The following is a 23,558-nucleotide window of genomic DNA, read 5'->3' on the forward strand; positions in this document are numbered from 1 at the left end:
TAAATTTAAAGCATAAAAAGATGTATTATATTCTCATGTATCAAATCATATAATGTGTTAATCCTCTTATTCTAGAGTACAGTTCAGGAAATGCTAACAAAACAGTTTACAGTGGCTTATTAGTTTCCTGCAATCGCAGCTTGTAGCGCACCCTTGAAAACCCTGAAATATAAAACAACGTTGCATTATATACAGTTGTAAACTATATCAAACAAATATAAATAAACTTCATAGCGTTTGAATGCCCTGCCCCAAAAACAAGAAAAAAAAAACTAATTTGCTTTCTTTCATTAAAGCTTTTATCGCTAATATATGTAAAAAAATGTCATTAGCTACCAAAGCTTTTATTAAAGAAATATTTTATTTTCAATTTTGTAAAGATAACTATAGTCAATAAACAAAACATCTGATAACTTGAATAGTTACCCCATGCAAGTCGCAACTGACTGAAACTCACCCGAAAACCAGCGATAAAAACTTACTTGGAGAACTCGTCAAAGCTGAGAAGTTGGTTGTTGTTGGAGTCTGTGATGGTGAAGAAATGGTCGTAGTCGGCTGTATCCAGATGGCGGTCGTTGTTGAAGTCGAGACCGTCGAACAGGCTGTGGAGGATGTGGGTGACCTGGGGGTCGTGGGCGTAGGTGGAGTTCACCTGGAGGCTGTACTCGTGCTGGGTGATGCGGTTGTCGTGGTTGGTGTCGTATTTCTGGGGAGACGGTAAGGATGATGTAGATAATATATGCAATACTATAGGCCTATCTATTGATTCTTCTTTTAACAGGATAAAAATGGTACGGGAATAGCAGTTAACATGATGTAGAAACTAGAGGTTCTGAATGTACCTACCCAGTGGCGTAGACAGGATTCTGTATGGGGGAGAGGGGGTGGTAGATTGTTAACTAAGTAAATTATTCTTTCAAACCTTAGAGTTTATTGGACAGGTGTATTAAAGTTCATTTGTTGTCATGACTTATAAAGCGAATTGTGGTCAGCTTTAACTATCCCTAACTTGAGTCAGGAGTCAGGTACCCATTACAGCTGAGTTGACTCAGTTACATCATTTGTACTCGAGCCTTGGATTCGAAACTGAGACTTTCGGTTTAGCAATTAAACTCTCTAGTATACGACCATGCCGTACGCAAGCTGTATATTAGTATGTCTTATTATTTGTACAGAATTTAAAAAAAAACCTGAAACAAATACCTGAAAGTATTGATCGACCTCTGGACGCTCAATGTTGCCATCGCCGTCTATGTCAGACTTTCTGAAGGCATCAGCCGTGATGGCGTCAAGGTTTGGGACTTGGCAGTAGACAGCGAGGGGCAGGACAAGAAGTAGGGCGATCAGGTAGGACATGGCTGTGAGCTGTTAGTGAACATTGTGTTGTTAAGTTACGTTGTTGTATACAATACACACACACAGTTGAATAACTTATTTAATTTACTAGTGATATGCTTTCTTATGGTACACAGTTCAGTTAGTTTTTAAAAATTACGAAATAATATTTAAATATCAATATTCAAATCAACTTATCTACAGTAATGAGATTTACATCGCATTCCTAGAAGAATAGACCTTTATTATTTTCATAAATACGTTTTTTTTTTCAAACTTACAAAACTTACTTGACAGAAGCTACAGGTCAGGCGTAGATGTAAGGATGTAATCTGGATGTAATCTCCACGCCGTAGCTCACCTTTTATCGGCGCTGCCTGGGAAAAGACATCTGGTATGTTTATCGTGGGCTGTAACCTAATTAGGGTTTTTTATAATTAAATTTGCATAAATCAAAAAGTTGTTTTTTTAAACAGTTTTAACATTCTACCTAATGAACTGTTGCTTGTAGGTTAGGAAAATATTTTTTTCTACAAGAAAACGAGATTGTGGTTAGTAGAGTGTCATGCACTCGCCGCCCCCCCCCCCCTCCATTGAAATAATGTAATATATATATATATATATATATATATATATATATATATATATATATATATATATATATATATATATATATATATATATATATATATATATATTTAGATAATACAAGATCTACCCAGTGTCCACCATCCCACCAGGAAGTTTCCAGTACCCCATCCCCTCTCCGAGAAAAGTTTTGTTAAAGAAGCACTGCTTGTCGCGAGAATGCTTAGTCATGGGCTAGATAAAATGGTTATAAAAATGGACTAAAATTTTCGGGGGGGGGGGGCGGACACTGGACACTGGTAAAAGTATAAATTTTCTATATAAATTCCATTTCATTCGGGGTGGGGGTGGCGGTAGACTGGGGGCCTGGAAGAAACTCTGGCTATGGAAGTAGATCTAGAAAGAAAAACAGGCTTAAATAGGAGTCAACGTCTTATATAGAGCATAAGAAGTTGACTTTTGTTGGAGGTATTTCCTTACATTGCAATCAAGAACAAATCAGTAATAGACGAACATGGAAAGTGCAAAGATAAGAACAGAACCAAGAATCGTGTTTTATAATTATAGAACTCTGAACATATAGACCAGATAACACATAGATGTCAGCACGAGAACATAATATACAAATCAAAACTTGACGAGAGAACTAGACTTTCTGTGTACATGTGTGGTGAAAATGTTTGTTATAGAAGACTTGCTTACAATTAAAGACTGCATTCGTTTACTATTGTGAGATATACGTGATGGTTTAATTCTTATACAAAATAATGTGATGTCTAGAACATTCAATAAATTATCAATTCTAAAATCATTGTTTATTTTTCAATTCAACCCTTTAATTAACGTGATGTATAAATAACGAAGTATTAAAATAAAAGCATTAGCCTTCAAGATATTAATTTCATCTGATGAAAACTATACACATTATTTGCCTTGATTGAGGTTAGATTTACACAAGTTATATTTACATTACAATATAAGTAATAAATTGCATTCCTTTAGTTATTTTCATCCTTGATTAAAACTCTAATTTCGAATTGGTAAAATGCGAAAAGGATGACATAATTCAAAGACGACCCATTAGGTCATAGCTTAAGGGTTTGGGTAAGATCAGAGTTTCTTCCAGGCATCTCTTCGGGGGGGCGAAGCCCCCCCCCCCCCCCCCCCCGAAAAATTTTTACCGCCCCCCCCCCCCCCGAACGAAATAAAATTTATATAATTTATATAGAAAATATATACTTTTAACTGTGTCCGCCCCCCCGAAGAAAGTTTACCGCCCCCCCCCCCCGAAGATTTCAAGTGCCCCCCCGGAGAAAAAAGTCTGGAAGAAACACTGGGTAAGATAAAAGTCATTGCGAAGGTTTTGTTAAAGCTAGCTAATATATTAGGATAGGTTTTGATTTTCTGGATCATTTGGGCTCATGATACCTTCTTTATCATCCTTTTTAAATTTGTCAAAATAAATTAACCCTTAAACTATCGGATATATTAGTATTAGTGCTAAAGTTTATAATATACTAAGTGTAAGGGTAAAAAAATATAATGTTAAGTAGGGTGGGGTTTATCTTACGCTATAAGATTTATTTTGATTTACAGTGTTTAGTTTGACAAAACAGTTTGATGGAAGCATAAACGTGTTTATGGTTTATACCTCAAAATAGCATCACATAACCGTAGTGGCTTTAAATATATCGTTAACTAAAAACATTATTTCAATTTGAATTATATTTTCAAAATTCGCTACAAACTAGGCAGTGGCGTAGCGAGGTCGGGTGTCACCAGCTACTGGGATGCGGGGACCTCATGGTGTCACCCCCCCCCCCACCGAAAAATACCTGTTATATATATATATATATATATATATATATATATATATATATATATAATATATATATATATATATATATATATATATATATATATATATATATATATATATATATATATATATAAATATATGGTGACAGGACAAATGATCTCAGGACAAATGATCTCAGACAAAATATCTCAGACAAAATATCTCATGGACAAATGATCTCAGGACAAATGATCTCAGGACAAATGATCTCAAGGACAAATGATCTCACGGACAAAAGATGCCAGGACAACATATATCAGGACAAAAGATACCATGGACAAATGATCTCAGACAAAATATCTCAGACAAAATATCTCACAGCAAAATTTTAAAAGTGTATTGGATAATTTTAGTTGATCTGAACATTTTTTAATTGACTGTCATATGGTTTTGTTTACTATGTTTAATATTGTTTATAGGCCTATATAATAATTGTAAGAAATGCTGACCGTATAAATTTGACATATTGTACTAAACATTTAAAATTAAGATTACTAATACAGTATGCGAAGATTAAAGAAACTTTTTCGATAGACCCCGTAGGTGGGCTTGACAAACATGAGACAATCCTACCACGGCAGGTGGACGAAATTAGATCAACGGGAATGAAATAATAAAGACACACCTTGGAATCAAGGTGGCCGCCCGCTTTGATGGCAGAGACATGCCTTATTGGAAAGACATCCGACCTCCATGGACAATACAACTAGCATCCAAAGTCAACTGTTATGCGTCGGTCACACCTTAGTGATCAGAAGACAAATGCTAATTTAAACAACAGCGGTCATCGCGGAGCGAAGTTTGTCATAGCGTACAAGAAAACAAAGCAGTATTAGTGGTGGTTACTCTGCTAAGGCCTCTTTCGTTACCTCGCACATAGGGTATAGGGCATTAGTTTCGAATGAATTTCTGTTTATAAAAGCCATAAGTAGAGCAGCAGGCAAAGAGATTTGGAAATGTCAAGTAAGAACATGTAGGCTAAAGCGAAAGTTCACACAATACATGATCACATAGTATTGGAAATGTGTGATCATAACGATGTACCTGCCAGCAAAGTAACGTAAACTTTATTTTTTTTTGTTGATGATGCAGTAAAACAACAGTTTTAAGTTACGAACCTGAAGACCCATTCACATTTGTTTGTTAAGTTTAACAAATTCATTTTATAACAATCAATTATTATGAGTAAAAAGAGTAAACAAAACCATATTGACAGTCAATTAAAAAAAAGGTCAAAGCCACTAAAATCATCGTACATAATATTAAAATTTTACTGTGAGATATTTTGTCTGAGATATTTTGTTTGAGATGATTTGTCCATAATATTATTTGTCCTGATATATTTTGTCCTGGTATCTTTTGTCCGTGAGATCATTTGTCCTTGAGATCATTTGTCCTGGGATCATTTGTCCTGAGATTATTTGTCCGTGAGATATTTTTTTCTGAGATATTTTGTCTGAGATCATTTGTCCTGAGATCATTTGTCATGGAACCATATATAAAGGTCTACATAGGCCTATATATAGTTGCAATTCGTGACATCACCTTCCCATTCTGCCAAATGGCATCGATTTGTGCGCACTGTCCACCTATTAATTAATGCGGAAAAAGCGTCGTTTTTATCGTAAATCTTTAGATTTTGGTGTCACCTCCTCTACTGCCGCAGATTGACTTATCTGTTAATCAAAATACAACACAAGCCTTTATTCCTCTCTACATTCTTTAACTGGTGCCACCCCCCCCCCCCCCCGATGACAGATTTAAAGTGTGCACAGTTAATAGTAAAGATGGTTATCTACAGTCATTTATTAATACAAGTGGATTCACTCTTACTAATTATGAACTGACAAAAAGCATTTTTCTACAATATATTTTTCGCCATGGTGTCACACCCTAAATGGTGTCACCCGGTGCGGTCCTCACCCCCCCCCCCCCCCCCGCACCCCTTTCGTTAAAAAAACTGCAATTTTAACCTGTATGATGTCTATACTTAGGGGTCAATGGCATTATTATTTTTTTCAAGCTAAATAAAAATTGTCTACTGATCTTTACTAATGAAGCTCTGGAACCGGCACCACTAATAAAAAATACGTTAAAAGAAGATAGGAATGAGCTTAAAGTTGGGTTCAGTTACATTAGTTAACTTTTTCGTCTGTTGATGTTGAACTAGATTGATAAGGAAAAGGTGTGTTTTTACATTGCTTTAGTTCGATTTTTCGACAAGACATAGATTTAAATGTCTAGATTACTACAGGTTTCATGCATTGGTTTAATATGTGTATGTGGTTATGAAAAATCTTTAAATAAAGAACTTACATTTTTTAAAGGAAATCAATAGCAAGATTATTTTGTGTTGCTTTTGTAAGCTGCTTTGAATTATGTAATGCAAAAACTTTGAATCACAACTACTTGATAAAGCTAAATCGAAATTAAGAAATTTTAAATTATGCTTGATCAATTTGTCAAAGTTATGATCATGTGGTCTCTACTTGTGTTGTATTGATACAATCGAGTACGCTTGTGATAGATGTTTTTTTAACGCATTATGTTCTTACATTTTCTTTCGTTTTTTTCAACGTTGGAACTCTCAAAATTGTCAGAAGTAAAACTATAACGCTCTTTAGAACTACTTACTAAATGATTCTAAAATTGAAGGCGAAGCACTTCAAATTTATCTATAGTTATTTCAGGCAAAAGGAAGTAATGATTTAATTCGTTAAAGTGTGTATAATAGAATAAAGACTTAGTTCTTTGTAATAGGTTATTTGGCTCAGAATTTGATACTCTTATACCATAATCAATGTTCATAATCTTTACTTCTATGTGTTTTTTTTTCAAAATCAACAGTTTTTATCACAAACGGCTATATTTCTTTCACTGACAGCAAACTCCAAACCTAACTGTTATATAAGAATATATATATTAACGTTGATGCGAGATCACTCCCGCTTTGTTTTATTTCGTTAACTTTGTAGATACTATTGATGATAGTATGTCAGTTTTTGGGGGTTTTTTTTCAAAGATGTAAAATAATTCTTACAATTTGCTAAAATGTAATGCAACAAACAATTTATTTAAATTTTGTTGTCTCAAAATTAAACATTTTAACAATACATACACATGCATTTTTTGTTTTAAAATACTGACATTTGATTTCTCTTAACAAAAAGAAAACGAAAGCATTGTTAAAAGAAATTAAATTCCATATTTATTCACAACAAAACAAATCTCCTAGATCGGCTATATCTTAAACGGCGATGATTTTGAAGTATCTGAAAGTAAAAAAATATATATATATATATAAATATAAATAATCAACAAACGTTTTTTATTATAGAAATGAAAGATTTTACAATTATTTTAATTATATTTTTTTAATCAAGTGCTATTTTTATAAGATATTACAAATAACACGAGTGAGTTTCACGGTAAAACAATTGTTTTTATTGCTACGTTTTTGTTTAATTTTTAGAAGAAAAAGTACACCCGCCTCTGAGTTTTTTTTTAATTTTTGGAGGATCATTAAGTTTATTTCTTATGCTATTCCTTTGTTATAAAACTATATCATTATAATTATAACATCTCCATACATTTTATCTAAATTAAACTTGGCACAATAAAACGTATGAGAATCGGACAATAGATTGTAGTTAGCAGCAATATGCAGAAGTATCAAAGTTGATGACCCACCTTGCAGGCAATTATAAAAATAGTAACGTCAACATAATTGTCGTTTTATCCATAGATTAAGACAGTATATTCACAGTCTACAGGAGGTATCAACGTTGATGCTTAGTAAACTTGCGGTCAGTCATGCAATTGTTCAAAGAACGGATCGTGAATGTATCCATAGATAAAGACAATGTAAAACTGTAGGAACATTTACCTGTCGAACTCAGCTTGGGTAAGTTGGCCGTTGTTGTTGGCGTCGGCGGTGGCGAAGATACGGTCGTAGTCGTGGTTGTTGAGGATGTTGTTGTTGTCGCTGTCCAGGCCGTCGAAGATGCGGTGGAGGACCTGGTTGACGGCTGGGTCGTGGAAAACTGAGTCGACACGTTGGCCGTATTCAACTTTGGTCACGTGGCCATCGTTGTTCAGATCGTAGGCCTGTGCAAGACATTTAAAACTCAACTAAGTATATGTTTATATTACAAATATATATAAGTATATATATATATATATATATATATATATATATATATATATATATATATATATATATATATATATATATATATATATATATATATATATAGATAGATATACAATTGTACATTAATTGATATTAATTTATTATTTTATATAAATGATTTATTAAATTTGATAATATTTGATAATAGTGCAAAACATACATCGAAATAGTTTAGAACTTCGGCTTTAGTAAGATGGCCGTCATGGTTGGCATCAATCCTTCTGAAAGACTCGTAAGCGATGGCAGTCAGATCCTGGCCGAGGGCCAACAGTGGCAGGCAGACGAGAAGAACGTGTAGGAGGGACATGATTGAGTTATTTGAGTTCCTGTAAAAAGAAAGAACAGTGTTATCCACAGTTTACGACACAATTGAGTATTTTGATTTCAGGATTTAGCAAAACTCGGTAAGTGAATTTATTAATTGTAACAAAAAAGTTTCGATATAAAATCAATACGTAGTTTAGTAAACGGCTAGACTATGCAGTGGAGTGGTCAAGTAGTAGATCTGTCGACCCACAGGTTCAAATCACCCCGGTAATTTATCGGTTTACGCATCTCAGAACATTCAGAAATTTTAAATCTCTCAAGTTGATTGCCAGAAATGATATCTTGAAAGGCACCTAACTTTTTCGCATCTCTCTTCAACGTGTTTGAACCTCTTGCTAATCTGTGAGCCAACTTACCTTTCAGACAGGTAGGACAGTGGTAGTGTGAATCTAAGCGGTGCGGGTGTCACTTTTATGATGGTCTGTTCCCCAGTCTGTGAGAAATGAACAGGTTTTTGTTAAGTTTAAATATGTATTTTAAAAAATCTCAAATGGAGTTTAACCTAGGTGAAATTGTCTAGTTTTATCTCGCTCGGGCATGAAGTCGTGTCAAAGCATATTTTTAAATCTGAGACTAAACAAAGTGTAAAGTCCATTTATTTATAAATTACAAATACTTTATATAATAAAAAATTTAGAACTTTGCTAAAAAAAAAGGCGAATCATAGTTCCTGCCCTCTAAAGATAAGACATTCTGATGCATTCATTTTAAGGATGTTGATCACTTCATGTGACATAGCAAATTAGAAGAGACAATCTGTTGACTGCTCACGACAAAAGACACAGATCTTATAGATAATAATACTAGCCTTACACAAACAAAAACAGATGTAAATACTACTCTTTACAGTACTACTGCATAGACGGGGGTACTATAACAAATTTGTCCCTCATATAAATCAGACATTTAAAAAGTTTACATATTTACACTCGTACTTGAGTACTAAGATTTCAGTTTGCAAACACCAAAAAAAAAATAAGGTAAAACGGTGTAATTATTTTTTTAAACGTGTCTCTTATCGTTCAAGATAAGACTTATATAAACTCTTACTTACTGTTCTGAACTTTCGTTATTTTTTATACTTAATTGTGTAGCGATAGAGCTTTAAGTACGCCGAGGTAACTTGGTCGAGTTCATTAAAAGTGTCACCACGTTTGATATGCATGTATCAGTCACAAGGAGAATAAAAGACATTTGTCAATACTGATGTACAGGTCTAAACATCGGTCCCAGATTTTATGCTGTGGGTCTGTTAATTATCTTTATTGATTTTTGTTTTATCTGTGGAATTAGTCTTTCACTAAAAAACTTACGTAGATTTTTTTCTCTGCAATTTAGCACATTTGACACCGTCAAATACGGTATCATCCGGTGTGATCCACAACCCTACCCCCTCTTTCCCCGCATTGTGAAGCTACTATTCAACTCTCAATATGTGTTCAAATTTCAACATATGTTCGTTTGTTTGAAATTCATAGAGGAGATAAGAGCAGTTGATCTAAGTTTAGGATACGTTTACAGTAAATGCAATTTTGTGCAATGATTGAACTTTGATGTCCAGGAACCATTTACAGGTTGCAGCTCTGGGCTGATCACACTAATAGGTTTGGATGTAGACGTGTAACATACAACCCTAGCTTGAAGGACGTAACAAAACAATTTCATACCCCAGCATGTAGCATTATGTTATAACTTATTCAGTACCTTTTCCCAAACCTACCTCCAAACGATTTCACACAGGGCAATGAACCACATACATTATACAACAATTTTAATAATAAGAAACTTAAATGTACTCTTGCTCATATATTTATTTTTAATTACTATAAATGCATTTGTAAAATAAAACAATAAACATGCAATATTAAACGAAAATTTTAGAAAAAATACTAATAAAATACATTTCGAATAACACCATGCTTCTACCTAATTAAATAAATTGCATGATAAAAATTGTGTTGACTATAACAAAAGTCCACATAGTGAGTATCGTATGTTGAGACAGCTGGGCTTTGTTGCGTGTAAGCACCTTCTTCTAAAACCTCACTAAAAACCAACAAATTCCAACGAAAACTTTAGATTCTAAAAAAAATATTCAATGGGGGAAAATGACAAATTTAAAAAAAAAGAATGAAAAATAAACAACACAAATATATTTTAAAAATCCGCAGGTTCTAAATATTCTAACTTTGGGTTCTCCGTTTTTGTGAATTGAAATGTGTCCAAAATGTGAAATAAAAGGGAAAATCTTGACACCGGCGCCAAGGATAAGACTCTTTGTGGTTCTGTTTTAAAACAGTTATAAAATCTCATCAAACACTCATCTCCTCACCCAGGCAAAATAAAATGATTAATTGACTGAATTGACCGACTTTAAAGTTGTTTGTTTCTTGCTTGCTATCGTGGCGTGCGTACTTAATAAATCATAATATGCATTTTAAAGTAAAATGAAATAAGTAGAATTTAGAATGTTTGTAGTAATTAAAAACTAAAATAATTTAGATGTGAGCAAAGTATTATTAAATGCAAGTTTTTATTTGAATAAACATATACTATAGTATTGCTTGAATAATTTCTTAATATTGAAGTAAAACATCTTTATCAAAGAACGTTTTTCCTGTTTGCCCGAAAAAAAAAGCGTTGTCATCACGCACATACATACCATTTCTAAATTCCGATTTCATTTGAAGTAATATCATTGAAGTATAAGAAACTAAATTTTATTTTTTTACCTTTGTAGAAAGGTAAATGAGAAAAAAAGAGAATTTGATCAACCTTTAAAAAAAGAAAACGAAAACAAAGTTTTTAAAAATCCATATTTATTCACAATGAAACGTTCCTTTTGATTGGCTGTATTTTACGTGGCAATTATTTTGAAGTACCTGGAAGTAAGATAATTTTTAATTAATCGGTAACTATTGACAATAAACATTTTACAACAATTTTAATGATTAATAAAAAAATAAAACACTCATAAAAATCCTTTAGCTAACAAGATTTTAAATGCAATGAAAATAAGAAAATAAAACACTTTTGCTTCTTTTGTAAAAGCTTTCGTTGCCAAAACGTGTAGGAAATTTTACAAGAGACCAATGTTTTTTTTTTTTTAAAGAAAGCAAGTTAGTTTTATTTATTTATATTTATTACTTATTACGTTAAAAGTTTGTTATTATGATGGTTTTTTTAATAGATTTGTCTTCTTTTTCTCCGTGTTAGTATTTCATAATGTATGAAGCCGACACTACGACAAAAAATATTTACTTTAAAATACAATCAGCAGCTCGCGGTCTCTAAAAGACCATTTTCTGACCTTTCTCAACGAAATGAGAAACACCAAATGTGATTGTTTGTTATCGTCCGATATCGAAAATAGCTAAAACGAGTACGAAAATAAAAAAAAAATGATTCATTTATTTCTCCGCTGTTTGTATAATTTTTGGAAGAAAAAGTATAATCGTCTCTACTTTGTCTATGTGTTGTTTTTTTTTGTTTGTTATTTTTTTGTTGTTTGTGGGAATTTAAATTTTAGATTCACGTGTAGCCTATTTCTGATATAATTCAACTGAATTAAAACTAAAACATTAGAATTATATAATGTCCAGTTTAGATCCTATCAAGCACCTTAACTTAGTACTGTTATCAAATTATAAGAGAATCAGGCGTTAGGTGAATTGATCAGTAAGTTGTGGTTAGCATTCTGCAGGAATTACCAGAGTTGTTGAATATTAAACTTGCTAGTCAGTCAGCATAGTTCTTTGAACAATTGTAATGTTGACGCGTCATCATCATATGCACGGACAAAGACAAACAAAATTGCGACCTCTTTCACCTCTCATATTCATCTAAGGCAAGTTGACCATGAACAAAGACGAAACAAAATTCTAGCATCTTTCACCTCTCATATTCATCTAAGGTAAGTTGGCCGTTGTGGTTGGCGTCAGCGATGGCGAAGACGTCGTTGTAGTCGGCGTTGTTGAGGATGTTGTTGTTGTCGCTGTCCAGGCCGGGGAAGATGCGGTGTAGGACTTGGATGGTAGCTGAGTCGTGGAAAATTGTATCAACGTGCTGCCCGTACTCAACTTTGGTCACGTGACCGTCGTTGTTTATATCGTAGCCCTGAGTATGACATTTTCAAACTCATCTCAGTGGACATATTTTTTGAGAATCTATATACATTCGTTTTTTATATAATTAGATTTCGAAAATAATTATATTGTGTTTACATATATATATATATATATATATATATATATATATTTATATATATTTATATATATACTATATATATATATATATATATATATATATATATATATATTTATAAATATAATATATAGTATATATATATATATATATGTATATATATATATATGGATATAATATATATATATGGATATTATATAATATATATATATATATATATATATATATATATATATATATATATATATTTATATATATATATATATATATATATATATATAATATATATATATATATATATATATTTATAAAATATATATATATGTATATATATATATATGTATATATATATATATGGATATATATATATATGGATATATATATATATATATATATATATATATATAATATATATATATATATATATATTATATATATATATATATATATATATATATATATATATATATATATATATGGATATATATATATATATATATATATATATATATATATATATATATATATATATATTTATATATATATAATAATATCCACAACGTTATTAACGTATATATCTACTAGCGTAGCCGTCCCTCGCGTTCCTGCGATTTCAGTAGAAATGCTGCCGGAAAATTTTAGGACAATTTCATCACTGCATATCAGCCGTGTACTTTTAAACGCGTGTATTTAATTTTAAAACTTTCCGGCGCTATATTTCTTGGATCATAGATGTTGAGGCGTGGTCTTGTTAACACAACTGTCAAGGCGCCTCGACATTGAGTGTACGTTAATTTCACTCCGTAATAAATATTTAAACACACATACATATTTTAGTTCTCATTTAAACTTAGACAGGACTAGCAAAACCTAGACGATAATGACAAGGGTTAATTTGTATAGATTATATATACAAATTAAATATATCCTACATCGAAATAATGTAGGATTTCCGCTTTTGTAATATGGCCATCATGATTAGAATCCATCCTTCTGAAAGACTCGTATGCGATGGCAGTCAGATCCTGGCCGAGGGCCAACAGTGGCAGGCAGACGAGAAGAACGTACAGGAGGGACATGATTGAGTTCTTGAGTTCCTGTAACGAGAGAGATAGCGACATCCACACTTAACGACAGAACTTCACATCTTTATTTCAGGCTTGACCAAAACTAGGAAAGTGAATATGTCAGTTGCAAAAACAAAAATGTTTCTATATTTAAAAAAAAAACACATTGCTTCCTATTCGATTATGCTATGGAGCAGGGGGGGGGGGGGGAGTAAAGTAGCGGACTTTGTCGACCGACATAAATTCAAATAGTTCGCCAGATAGCGATCATCTGGTAACTTTAACAACACGTGCAAAGTTGCGATTTTTTAGCAGTAGTAGATTCTACCGTTCGACCACGCCGTGCTTGGCCTATACTTGTTTCATACCAAAAAAATGGCTTGGGGGTTAAATAATTCTTACAGCCTTTTTTTCTGTGAACTTTTTTATTTACCATTTATCGTCTTTCATGCACAGTCGAGTCAAATTCAACATTTTAATTCAATTTCCCCGAATCCACAATTACATACTCTCTCATCAAACAATGGTAAGGCTTATACTAAAAAAATTCGTTATTTGACCTTTTAGCGAAGTAGGCCTACCAGTCAAAATGTATATATAGATAATGGAATTGTCCTGCAAAAACAGCAAAAAGTCAAAGCCCACTTACCTTTCAGACAGGCAGGAAAGACCTAGTGGTAGTGAGGACCTGTACTTGCATGTGTCACCTTCATGACGGACTGCTACCAGCCTTATCTAACTCTGGCGAGAAATGGTGGCAAACCATTTCTTTAAATCTAGGAGACAAAAAGCTGAAAGTAATAAAATGTGTTCAATTTTAGCTCGGAATTCGAAAGATCTGGGTTTTTTTCAGCAAATGAAAAAACACACTTAAGCAACAGTATTTCGTTTGTTGAAAAGTAAGTGTATAAAAGAATACAGTTATACAAAAATAAAAAAATGTCTAAAAAGATTATCCTGGTTTCAAATCAAATTTTAAAAAATGAACTAAAACATGCACAGAGATCTTACATTAGCATAAATTATCGGAATCATTTATGTTAATTAACCTCGTTTATAATTATGTGGCATAGCATATATGAAGAGCTTAATTAGTGGTTTTAAGCATTGTTAAAATTGGTTATCTGGTTTCTTTTATCTATTAGTTTACAAAATTTTCGAAATGTTTACAAAAAAAACAAACATTTTTTAGCGTAAAATTTCCGGCCGTTTATAGATAAGACTGTTAGATAATTTTCTTTTTAAAAATGTCTAGATCATTCCATTATAACATCGCCAATTAACATCGCCAATTAACAGAGCCAATTAACAGAGCCAATTAACAGAACCAATCTGGTGCCAGCCCACGCTACAAGACACAAATCTCGCATCAGTGGAACTGCCAGAGGTTATCTTCAGCTACAGCGTCGTAACAACTGGCGCATAGCGTAAGCCATTTTTGCTTCTTATTACGTCACACTACACACCTAGCTCAGCCGTGTCGCTACACACAGACTTCTGCCAGCTGTACCAGACTTTTCAGTTTTGTTTTAAAGACAGGTGGTAGTTATTACGTGGTCACTGAATGAGCATGCGCACTTTACTCATTAGAACAGTCAACAACTATTACAAATAAAATGTTTATCAAATATTATGAAATATATCTGTATGGTAGAGGTTTGGAGAGCTGGAACTGTTATAGATGTCTCAGATTCCCACTATCTTTCCTTTTTTTAAATGTATAGAGTTGTGCGTATGTTAGCCTGTATCAAATTACTTTCGTGTAGAGGATGTGAGTTGTGTGTTTTTGTGTGGCATGTGTTGTTGGTTAGTGATGTTGCTATGGTGTGGTATATCGGGTGCTATTTTTTGTTTATACAACAGGCTAGTGAGATATTTTGAGTGTGTTGCCGATGGTCAAATTTGTTTATCGAAGACGAGTTTGAGAGAGAAAAAAACTTTTTTTCTGTGATATTACTCAGAGAATTTAGACATAATCAGGCAAGAATGTCGTTCTTAATCTCGGCGCTGTCCATTCGCCGCTTACTAAATGTTGTCCTGTTGCCATCTGCCTCATGATGTCATGTTGCCGTCTGCCTGATTCTATCATGTTGCCGTTTCTCTAAGACTGTAACTGTCGTCTAATGCCCGAGTTCTGCTATTGTAAGGCATTATAAACATCATAAATCTTCCTAAATTGGAGTGTTTGCAAGGAACATGTTGTTAAATAAATAGTTAAATAAATAGTTAAGATAAATACACGTATTGTATTATGTGTCAACATGTTTTAATTCTTTAGTTTTGGTTTTAGAGTAGGATTGGTTGTTTTAAGTTTAGCAAACTTGACGTTCTCAGTGAGAATGCATGAGTATATGAACGAGTATGACCAACCCCCCCCCCCCCCCCCCCCCCACCGTTAGACATATATATTTCTTTAAAATTGTTTTTAATTGTATTTATATATTTTATATGTTTATTTTTAAGGAAAAGAAAATGTTTTGTCTTTCTGTTGTTGGCTATCTGTCTTCCACTGGTGGAAAATGCTTTGACCATCCAACAAATCGCGTACGAGCCTTTCAGAAGGATGGACCTCAACCATGACGGGCACGTGACCAAGGCCGAACTGCTCATCTACTACGACGTAAGAGTTGTGTCCCTCTTGACTCTACATTTTGGTTTTTGGTGTAGACTGTTGTTATACAAATACATTAACATACAGTAGAAATATTTAAACAAAAGTTTAATTTTGTCGTAGTATACATGCTGTGGGACGGCGTGGCCTTGCGGTAGAGAGCTAGGCTAATGCTACTAACTAAAGTTTTCGAATCCGTGTTCAAGTAAATACTACGTCCTGAGTCCACCCAGCTCTGATGGGTACTTAACTCACGTTAGGGAAACAAAGGTAGCTGGGCATAGTGCTGACCAAACGATCCCTTCACATGTCGAGTTACCTGAAACAGATGAATCCTATATCATCTGTTTCATGTGGGCACGAAAGAGAAAAGATGATGTTACGCGCTGTAGTTATCGTATGAATTATAATCACTTGAAGATAACAATTACATTGATTACTTGATAAAATAGTTCGTTCCTGTATCTTTGAAATATTTAAGCTTTTATAGTTTAAATATTTTATCCTGAGATAGTTTATGTAGGTCATCATTAAAATATAACATAAACATAGAGATTATAAAACGGGGGATAATAAAATATTATTGTTAAATCTGATTCAAGATAACATCCGAGATAATGATATGAGTATTACTAAATAAAGGGTTTCTTAAAGTAAAAATACAGGTTTACTTAAAAAGATATTTTTGAAAATACCGTATTCTAGGAGTAATGATCACTTTTAAATATTTGTGTGTGAAGATAATTGTGATATAGAATTAAACCCTTGTGAAATAATGAATAGCTATGCCATTTTGCGCGTCTACGCTTTTAAAAAAAATCTCTAATTTTAATTAAGATTGTAATATTGGATTTGTCGTTCATAGTTATTTCCTTCAGCGCAGTTTTTTACTTCGATTTTATCTTGCTTTTCTTTCTGGGTGTGATTCCATAGTTTTCGTTCAACCAGGAACATCTGCAAGACAGCTAATGTTTGATTTTGGTATTTGCCACATCTGCTTAGGGGGTCTGAACTTAGGAATTTTGGGGAATTTGGGGTTCGCATTCATACGCTATTCCCCCCCCCCCCCCACCCCTCCCATTTCTCCACTCTTTAGAACAAAAGAACATGAACCGTACGCCTAATCCCCTTTTGATATAAATACTTGATACAACTGATGGCTTAGCTGAATTTGTCCCAACCAATGCAGGCCCATGATCTGAACAACGACGCCAAAGTGACCAGTACCGAATACTACCACCACGTTGACCTTGTGTACACTGACCCTCAAGTCCATTCTTACCTCCGTCGAGTCTTCCCCGGCCTTGACATTGACAACAACGGCGTGCTCAACAACGCCGACTACGACGACATGTTCGCCATCTGTGACTTCAACAGGAACGGCATGATCACGGTGGACGAGTATCAGATGTAAGTCAAACTCTACTTTATCTACTTTGGTAATGCCGGGGGGGGGGGGGGGTCAGGGCACGTGATCCTCCAACAGGAACGGCATGATCACGGTGGACGAGTATCAGATGTAAGGCAAACTCTACTTTATCTAATTTGGTAATGCCGGGGGGGGGGGGGTCAGGGCACGTGATCCTCCAACAGGAACGGCATGATCACGGTGGGCGAGTATCAGATGTAAGGCAAACTCTACTTTATCTACTTTGGTACTGCCGGGGGGGGAGGGGTTAGGGCACGTGATCCTCCAACAGGAACGGCATGATCACGGTGGACGAGTATCAGATGTAAGTCAAACTCTACTTTATCTACTTTGGTACTGTCGGGGGTGGGGGAGGGGTCAGGGCACGTGATCCTCCAACAGGAACGGCATGATCACGGTGGACGAGTATCAGATGTAAGTCAAACTCTACTTTATCTACTTTGGTACTGTCGGGGGGGGGGGAGGGGTCAGGGCACGTGATCCTCCAACAGGAACGGCATGATCACGGTGGACGAGTATCAGATGTAAGTCAAACTCTACTTTATCTACTTTGGTAATTGGGGAGGGGAGGGGTGGGGGGGGGGCAAGGCACGTGATCCCCCAAACACGGGTTGCCAAGATCACGTAAATATTTTTCTATTATTCAACGCATTGAAGCTTACTCTTTATTTGAAAGAATAAATAAATGTGGACGTATTTGTAGGATACGCCGTAATCAGCTATGTTTCGTCTTTCTTCTTCTTCTTCATTCTTAATTTTAGTATTGTAAGGGATCCCCTCCAGCACAATTAAGTATAGTTTGTGTCAACTGGTTATGCGCCATTGAGGCCATTGAATCCGATTTCAGCCTGCTTTTTCTTTTTGGATTTGCTTCCATAGCCTTTGTCTAACCAAGAAAAAACTACAAGCCAGCAGTTGTTTGATTTTGGAGTTCTTTCCTAGAAGAGTGGCTGTCCCCAGCTAAAGAGCCTCATCTGCCTGAGGGTTCGAACTCGAGACTTTTCGGTTTAACAGCCATGAGTTTTACCGACTCGACCATGCCGAACCCTCTACATTTCGTAACTAGCAAAAAAAAAAATCTGTAACAACCAAAATGTCACACTCAGAGATCACCGCCAACACATCTGGATAGAAAAAAACATTGCCATTACTTATATTTGATTCTAAATTTAGCTAACATTTAATGTTGTTATTAAAAATTTTCTTTCTATTTGCCACTCACTGATATTATTGTATCGATTGTTTTTCAGATACTTTAGGATTATAGCAACTTGAGTCTGTTGGTCGCTAACAAGGTGTTTGATCAATAATATAATAATTAATGACTTTTTAAACATAATTTGTTTGTCCTAATTTTATGTTTTGTTTTAACGTAAATGACGATTAAAATTTTGAAGCTTAGAATATGAAAATGTATCAAACAAAATCAGAGTAGATCTTATAATTTATGGATGTATCATGTTAAAATGTAGCAAGTAAATCAGCCATTTTCTCACACCCACACAGATGCTAGTTTTGTCAAACAAGAATAAAAAGTATATTGTTCTTTTTTTATGTTAATCTTTAAATTATAAGTGCGACGCCTGGCCGAAACGGCTAGTAACTGCATAAAAAGTTTCAATAGCATAACATAAAAAAAAAAAGGATTTAGAGATACAAGGCCTATTTTTCAATACAAAAATCATTTAACTTTATCTTTAAGGAAATCAACAGCAGGATAATTAGTTTAAAATTTTGAACTTTATGTTATCTACTTTTCAAAACAATATAAATAAATACAAATAATCTTTAGACCTAGCCATCCACTGGGTAGATGAAGTCGAGTTCATATGATTCTTAAACTAGGCAGATGAAGGAAAGTGTGGTCAGTCCTATGCCCAGCCGCCCTTACGTAAGTCAGGTAACCATCAGAGCTGGGTTTATACTTGATACGACTTGATCGTAACTATCAAACTAAAATTGTAATGCTGTTGTATAAATGCGTACTTTAAATGTGTATATGGTACAACGGTTTAGTAATCTCGTGACGGAGATAATTTATTTTACAGATAATGTATCCGTCCATCCATGCACCACGCCTAGTCATATATCAGTCCCTAAAAACACCACTTCTATCTATATATCCGCCACTCCATACACCACACCTACCCTTATATCAGCGCCCAACGGGGGGCGGACGTTGTTAAAAGAAACTCTGCACACACCACGTTTACTCATACATCATCCCCTTCAGGCACCACATCTACCTATGTATCAGCACCTCTATAACCCACACCTATATATTCCGCCTACCCTTATATCAGCCAATCCAAACACCACGGCTATCTATATATCCGCCTCTACATTCACCAAGCCTACCCTTATTTCAGTCACTCCATACATCACACCTACCTTTCTATCAAACCCTCCAGAAAACCACGCCTATCCTTTTGAAAATGTGTTACAACAACATAATTAATATATCCATATATCTGCCCATCCACCACCCAAACATCACGCCTACCATTATATTCGCCCCCCCCCCCCCCCAACCACCTACATACACCACGATTACCCATTCACCCAACTCCATCATAAAATAAAACTTAACTATTACTCTATTGCCATGTCATTGAGTTTCCTATTTTGTAATTTTTCTTTTTTAAAAACATCTGAGCCTGTAGTTACGTTTACCCATAGTTGATATGGTTGTTTTTTTTTTTTTTTTGTGTTTTTTTAATGGTTTTTTTTTTTTGGAGGGCGAGGGGTTGGGTGTGTTGTTTTTGTTTTTGTTTTGGTGGGGTTTTTTACGTTTATAATATTTTTAAAAATATTTTACTCTATGTTTCTTGTAATTCAACCATTTTTTATTGATATATGATAAAATTGAAATGTTTGAACAGTGTCCAATAAAATATTTGTTTTAAGCAAAAACTTTGGATTAGACTTCACAAAAAGGAAAACCAAAGCATCGTGAAAAGTACTAAATGTCAATATTTATTCACAACAAAACAAATCTCTTCTATAGACTGCAATTTACGTGGCGATAATTTTGAAGTATCTGAAAGTAAACCAAACAATTTTCAATTTATAATTATTAACATAAATAATAAACATTTAATAGTTACTTTTATTGATCATGATCAATATTTCATCAAGTCTTTAATTTCATTATCGAAATTGTCAAAAAACAAAACTATTTGTTTCTAAATCCATCAGATATATTTTCGACAATAGTTCGTTGAATTTCAAAAGTAGATCTGCAATTAACTCTGCGTTATAAAAGTGGGGTTTTTTTTGTTCAATTCTTCTAATATTAATAGAATTCAGTTTCCATGTACATTAAATAAACTCTGCAATAAAAATTGTAATTTAAAAAAGCCTTCGTAAATTCGAAATGTGGATGGCAGCTAGCTATATACAGGGGGCGTCGTAGTTAATGTGAATTGTTAACATTAAAACTGTGTAGATCCATGTCGTTCTTTAAACAGTTGTGTCAAGGTATCAAACAACTCATAACGTAAAAACACAGCTTCAAGGAATTTTTACCTGTCAAACTCATCTTGTGTGATTTGTCCATTGTTGTTGGCGTCAGCGATGGCGAAGATGTCGTCGTAGTCGGCGTTGTTGAGGATGTTGTTGTTGTCGATGTCTAGGCCGGGGAAGATGCGGTGCAGGACCTGGTTGACGGTTGGGTCGTGGAAAACTGAGTCGACACGTTGGCCGTACTCTACCTTGGTCACATGGCCATCGTTGTTCAGATCGTAGTCCTGTGCCAATTACAATATATATATATATATATATATATATATATATATATATATATATATATATATATATATATATATATATATATATATATATGTCCTTAAAATTATAAATGAGTGATTTAATTTTGGTATACATATAACAAAACCTACATCGAAATAATCTAGGACTTCGGGCTTTGTAACGCGTCCATCATTATTGGCATCAATCCTTCTGAAAGACTCGTAAGCGATAGCCGTCAGATCCTGGCCGAGGGCCAACAGTGGCAGGCAGACGAGAATGACGTGTAGGAGGGACATCTTGGAGGTTCTGTGGAAAATTAATTGAACGTTTTAAATATACATTTTTTTAAATGAATATTCTCTTCTATTTTACATACCGCAACCCAAAAACAAACTGTCCCTGATCAGTGGCATAAAATTATAGAGATTTGATCAGGCCCTCTGACAGACCCTAGTCACGTTAATACTAGGCCACGCAGGCTCGTGTTTAGCAATCGACAGAGTGATCCCAAATACTTAAATAAAATATTTAGAGTAGAACATCAGAACAACAAAATGTGTTGATTAAAGTGTTGATTAAAGGCCTAACAGGCCTTGACCTATGTCAGAGCATCCAGTTAATACCGGATATTGGTGGCGTATCTTCATCATCTAACTAACCTCCCCTTTACGGACATACTTCCGGTTAATAAGTTCGTAAAAACTAGTCCATCCGGTGTATCAATTATGGGTTTCAAAAAATTGGCAGAAAAAAAAACTCACATAAATGTGGAAAAAGTAAAATTTAAGTTAACTTTTCGATCCTAACTATAGACGGGGAAAGTGAAGTAGAGTTCACCTGTTTCTGTGACCTCGGCATAGTACGATCAGCACTCTGCCTAGCAGCTTTTACTTTCCATTACAAGAGAAAGGTACCCTTCAGAGCTGGGTGGACACGGTATCGTTCTACTGACGTGAATCTGGATTCGAAATCGAAACCATCGGGCTCGCCGTCTAACGCTCTACCGATACTCCTATGTAATAAACTAGCCTTCTATATAGTGTATACTATTCTGACTTTAAAATTTTCAGTTTCACGCTTGCTAATTAAACGGTCCCAGTAGAACATAGGTACTTACCTGTATGTGGGTGCTGTTGTACTAACCTGTGTGTGGATGCTGTTGTAGCTGTGGTAGTGGTGGGCTGCAGGTGTGGGGTTTACTTTTATGATGCTCTTGTGCGTGGTAACGTGGGAGAGTGACAGACTGACGTGGTCCAAGTTACAGTAAGTAGGAAAAAGTTGGTCCAAGTTACAGTAAGTAGGAAAAAGTTGAACTGTGTTTTTATAAAAGGTTAAAATATATTGTCTTATCTACTCAGTGCATGAAAAAAATGGTTCGAAAAGACATACATTCATTTATATTGTAATCTTGTAGCTGTAAAAAAAAAGTAATTCAACAAGTATTGCATAATGTAATCAGCATTTGATGCTGTAAAAACGATTGTTTAATAATCTGCTTATTCAGTTGTGGAGATTGTTAGTTTTAATAGCACGAGGGTACGGCGTGGTCGAGCATTAAGCTACATGATTGTGTAGTGTGTGTGTGGGGGGGGATGGGGGGGTCATTAAACTACATAATTGTCAACATGAATGTTTATTGGTCGGTGCAGGCTCGCCAAATAGGGTCAGTATCTCGTGGGGGGGGGGGGTCAGAGTGAGAGAAAATGTTAGATGGGGGACAGCAACTTATGTAAGGGGGGTGGGGCAGAGAGAGAGAGAGAAGCGATGTTAGCCTGGGGACAGTCTCATGTAAGGGGGATGGGGGGGGGGTCAGAGAGAGAGAAGCAATGTTAGCTGGAGTACAGTAAATCGTTTGGGGGGGGGGGGGGGGGTATAACACAATTGTAAATTTAAAAATCAGACACAGCAGATAATGAAATAAATCAAATAAATGTAAATGGAGGCTAGTCTTACAGGTATAACATGTCCACTTAATTGCTTTAACCGCTCTTAACTGCTGCATGAATTAATTAAGAAGATAATTGGCCATAAACTAATATCAAATCCAGAGTTCATTCACACTCACTGTCAATGAGCTTCAAAATTGGCGTGGATGTTTAAAAAAAATCTCAATGACTAATTAATCTAAGTTTAAAAAAAAAAATTAAATGTTTTTAGTTACAAAAATTGAACTAAATATTAAAAACGAATTGACTCTA

General features: G+C 34.5%; 5 protein-coding genes across 5 annotated transcripts; 1 reads left to right on the top strand and 4 right to left on the bottom strand.

Moving 5' to 3' along the window:
• Positions 1 to 1,712, bottom strand: LOC131947705 (uncharacterized). Its single transcript, XM_059308981.1, has 4 exons — positions 1,626 to 1,712; positions 1,204 to 1,365; positions 483 to 706; positions 1 to 162 (listed from the first exon to the last, which is right to left on the bottom strand). The coding sequence occupies exons 2-4, from the start codon at positions 1,354 to 1,356 to the stop codon at positions 120 to 122; spliced, it is 420 nt and encodes a 139-aa protein (XP_059164964.1). The 5' UTR covers positions 1,357 to 1,365; positions 1,626 to 1,712; the 3' UTR covers positions 1 to 119.
• Positions 1,713 to 6,963: 5,251 nt separating this feature from the next.
• On the bottom strand, positions 6,964 to 8,748 carry LOC131947699 (visinin-like protein 1). Its single transcript, XM_059308978.1, has 4 exons — positions 8,657 to 8,748; positions 8,134 to 8,299; positions 7,668 to 7,888; positions 6,964 to 7,053 (listed from the first exon to the last, which is right to left on the bottom strand). The coding sequence occupies exons 2-4, from the start codon at positions 8,278 to 8,280 to the stop codon at positions 7,029 to 7,031; spliced, it is 393 nt and encodes a 130-aa protein (XP_059164961.1). The 5' UTR covers positions 8,281 to 8,299; positions 8,657 to 8,748; the 3' UTR covers positions 6,964 to 7,028.
• A 2,360-nt stretch (positions 8,749 to 11,108) lies between these two features.
• On the bottom strand, positions 11,109 to 13,588 carry LOC131947644 (uncharacterized). Its single transcript, XM_059308884.1, has 3 exons — positions 13,436 to 13,588; positions 12,196 to 12,416; positions 11,109 to 11,182 (listed from the first exon to the last, which is right to left on the bottom strand). Exons 1-3 carry the CDS (start codon positions 13,580 to 13,582, stop codon positions 11,158 to 11,160), a joined length of 393 nt encoding a protein of 130 aa, XP_059164867.1. The 5' UTR covers positions 13,583 to 13,588; the 3' UTR covers positions 11,109 to 11,157.
• A 2,464-nt stretch (positions 13,589 to 16,052) lies between these two features.
• On the top strand, positions 16,053 to 19,010 carry LOC131947724 (uncharacterized). Its single transcript, XM_059309013.1, has 3 exons — positions 16,053 to 16,190; positions 17,371 to 17,591; positions 18,861 to 19,010. The coding sequence occupies exons 1-3, from the start codon at positions 16,134 to 16,136 to the stop codon at positions 18,883 to 18,885; spliced, it is 303 nt and encodes a 100-aa protein (XP_059164996.1). The 5' UTR covers positions 16,053 to 16,133; the 3' UTR covers positions 18,886 to 19,010.
• A 1,555-nt stretch (positions 19,011 to 20,565) lies between these two features.
• On the bottom strand, positions 20,566 to 22,642 carry LOC131947710 (uncharacterized). The gene is made up of 4 exons (XM_059308986.1): positions 22,478 to 22,642; positions 21,510 to 21,666; positions 21,139 to 21,359; positions 20,566 to 20,650 (listed from the first exon to the last, which is right to left on the bottom strand). The coding sequence occupies exons 2-4, from the start codon at positions 21,654 to 21,656 to the stop codon at positions 20,626 to 20,628; spliced, it is 393 nt and encodes a 130-aa protein (XP_059164969.1). The 5' UTR covers positions 21,657 to 21,666; positions 22,478 to 22,642; the 3' UTR covers positions 20,566 to 20,625.
• Positions 22,643 to 23,558: the final 916 nt, after the last annotated feature.

This window comes from Physella acuta, unplaced genomic scaffold (assembly GCF_028476545.2).
Source record: "Physella acuta isolate Inbredline_101_S28 unplaced genomic scaffold, ASM2847654v3 ptg000604l, whole genome shotgun sequence".
Lineage (NCBI taxonomy): Eukaryota > Metazoa > Mollusca > Gastropoda > Physidae > Physella > Physella acuta.

Excerpts from the sequence above, each read along its gene's own strand:
- LOC131947705 (XM_059308981.1), bottom strand. The coding sequence starts at position 1,356 with ATGTCCTACCTGATCGCCCTACTTCTTGTCCTGCCCCTCGCTGTCTAC. Across the intron at positions 707-1,203 it reads AGGTCGATCAATACTTTCAG|AAATACGACACCAACCACGA; the intron begins GTATTTGTTTCA and ends CCGTCTCCCCAG. Across the intron at positions 163-482 it reads AGCTTTGACGAGTTCTCCAA|GGTTTTCAAGGGTGCGCTAC; the intron begins GTAAGTTTTTAT and ends TTTATATTTCAG.
- LOC131947699 (XM_059308978.1), bottom strand. The coding sequence starts at position 8,280 with ATGTCCCTCCTACACGTTCTTCTCGTCTGCCTGCCACTGTTGGCCCTC. Across the intron at positions 7,889-8,133 it reads AAGTTCTAAACTATTTCGAT|GCCTACGATCTGAACAACGA; the intron begins GTATGTTTTGCA and ends TGTCTTGCACAG. Across the intron at positions 7,054-7,667 it reads ACCCAAGCTGAGTTCGACAG|ATACTTCAAAATCATCGCCG; the intron begins GTAAATGTTCCT and ends TTTTACTTTCAG.
- LOC131947644 (XM_059308884.1), bottom strand. The coding sequence starts at position 13,582 with ATGTCCCTCCTGTACGTTCTTCTCGTCTGCCTGCCACTGTTGGCCCTC. Across the intron at positions 12,417-13,435 it reads AAATCCTACATTATTTCGAT|GGCTACGATATAAACAACGA; the intron begins GTAGGATATATT and ends TGTCATACTCAG. Across the intron at positions 11,183-12,195 it reads ACCTTAGATGAATATGAGAG|GTACTTCAAAATAATTGCCA; the intron begins GTGAAAGATGCT and ends TCTTACTTCCAG.
- LOC131947724 (XM_059309013.1), top strand. The coding sequence starts at position 16,134 with ATGGACCTCAACCATGACGGGCACGTGACCAAGGCCGAACTGCTCATC. Across the intron at positions 16,191-17,370 it reads AACTGCTCATCTACTACGAC|GCCCATGATCTGAACAACGA; the intron begins GTAAGAGTTGTG and ends CAACCAATGCAG. Across the intron at positions 17,592-18,860 it reads ACGGTGGACGAGTATCAGAT|ATACTTTAGGATTATAGCAA; the intron begins GTAAGTCAAACT and ends ATTGTTTTTCAG.
- LOC131947710 (XM_059308986.1), bottom strand. The coding sequence starts at position 21,656 with ATGTCCCTCCTACACGTCATTCTCGTCTGCCTGCCACTGTTGGCCCTC. Across the intron at positions 21,360-21,509 it reads AAGTCCTAGATTATTTCGAT|GACTACGATCTGAACAACGA; the intron begins GTAGGTTTTGTT and ends TAATTGGCACAG. Across the intron at positions 20,651-21,138 it reads ACACAAGATGAGTTTGACAG|ATACTTCAAAATTATCGCCA; the intron begins GTAAAAATTCCT and ends GTTTACTTTCAG.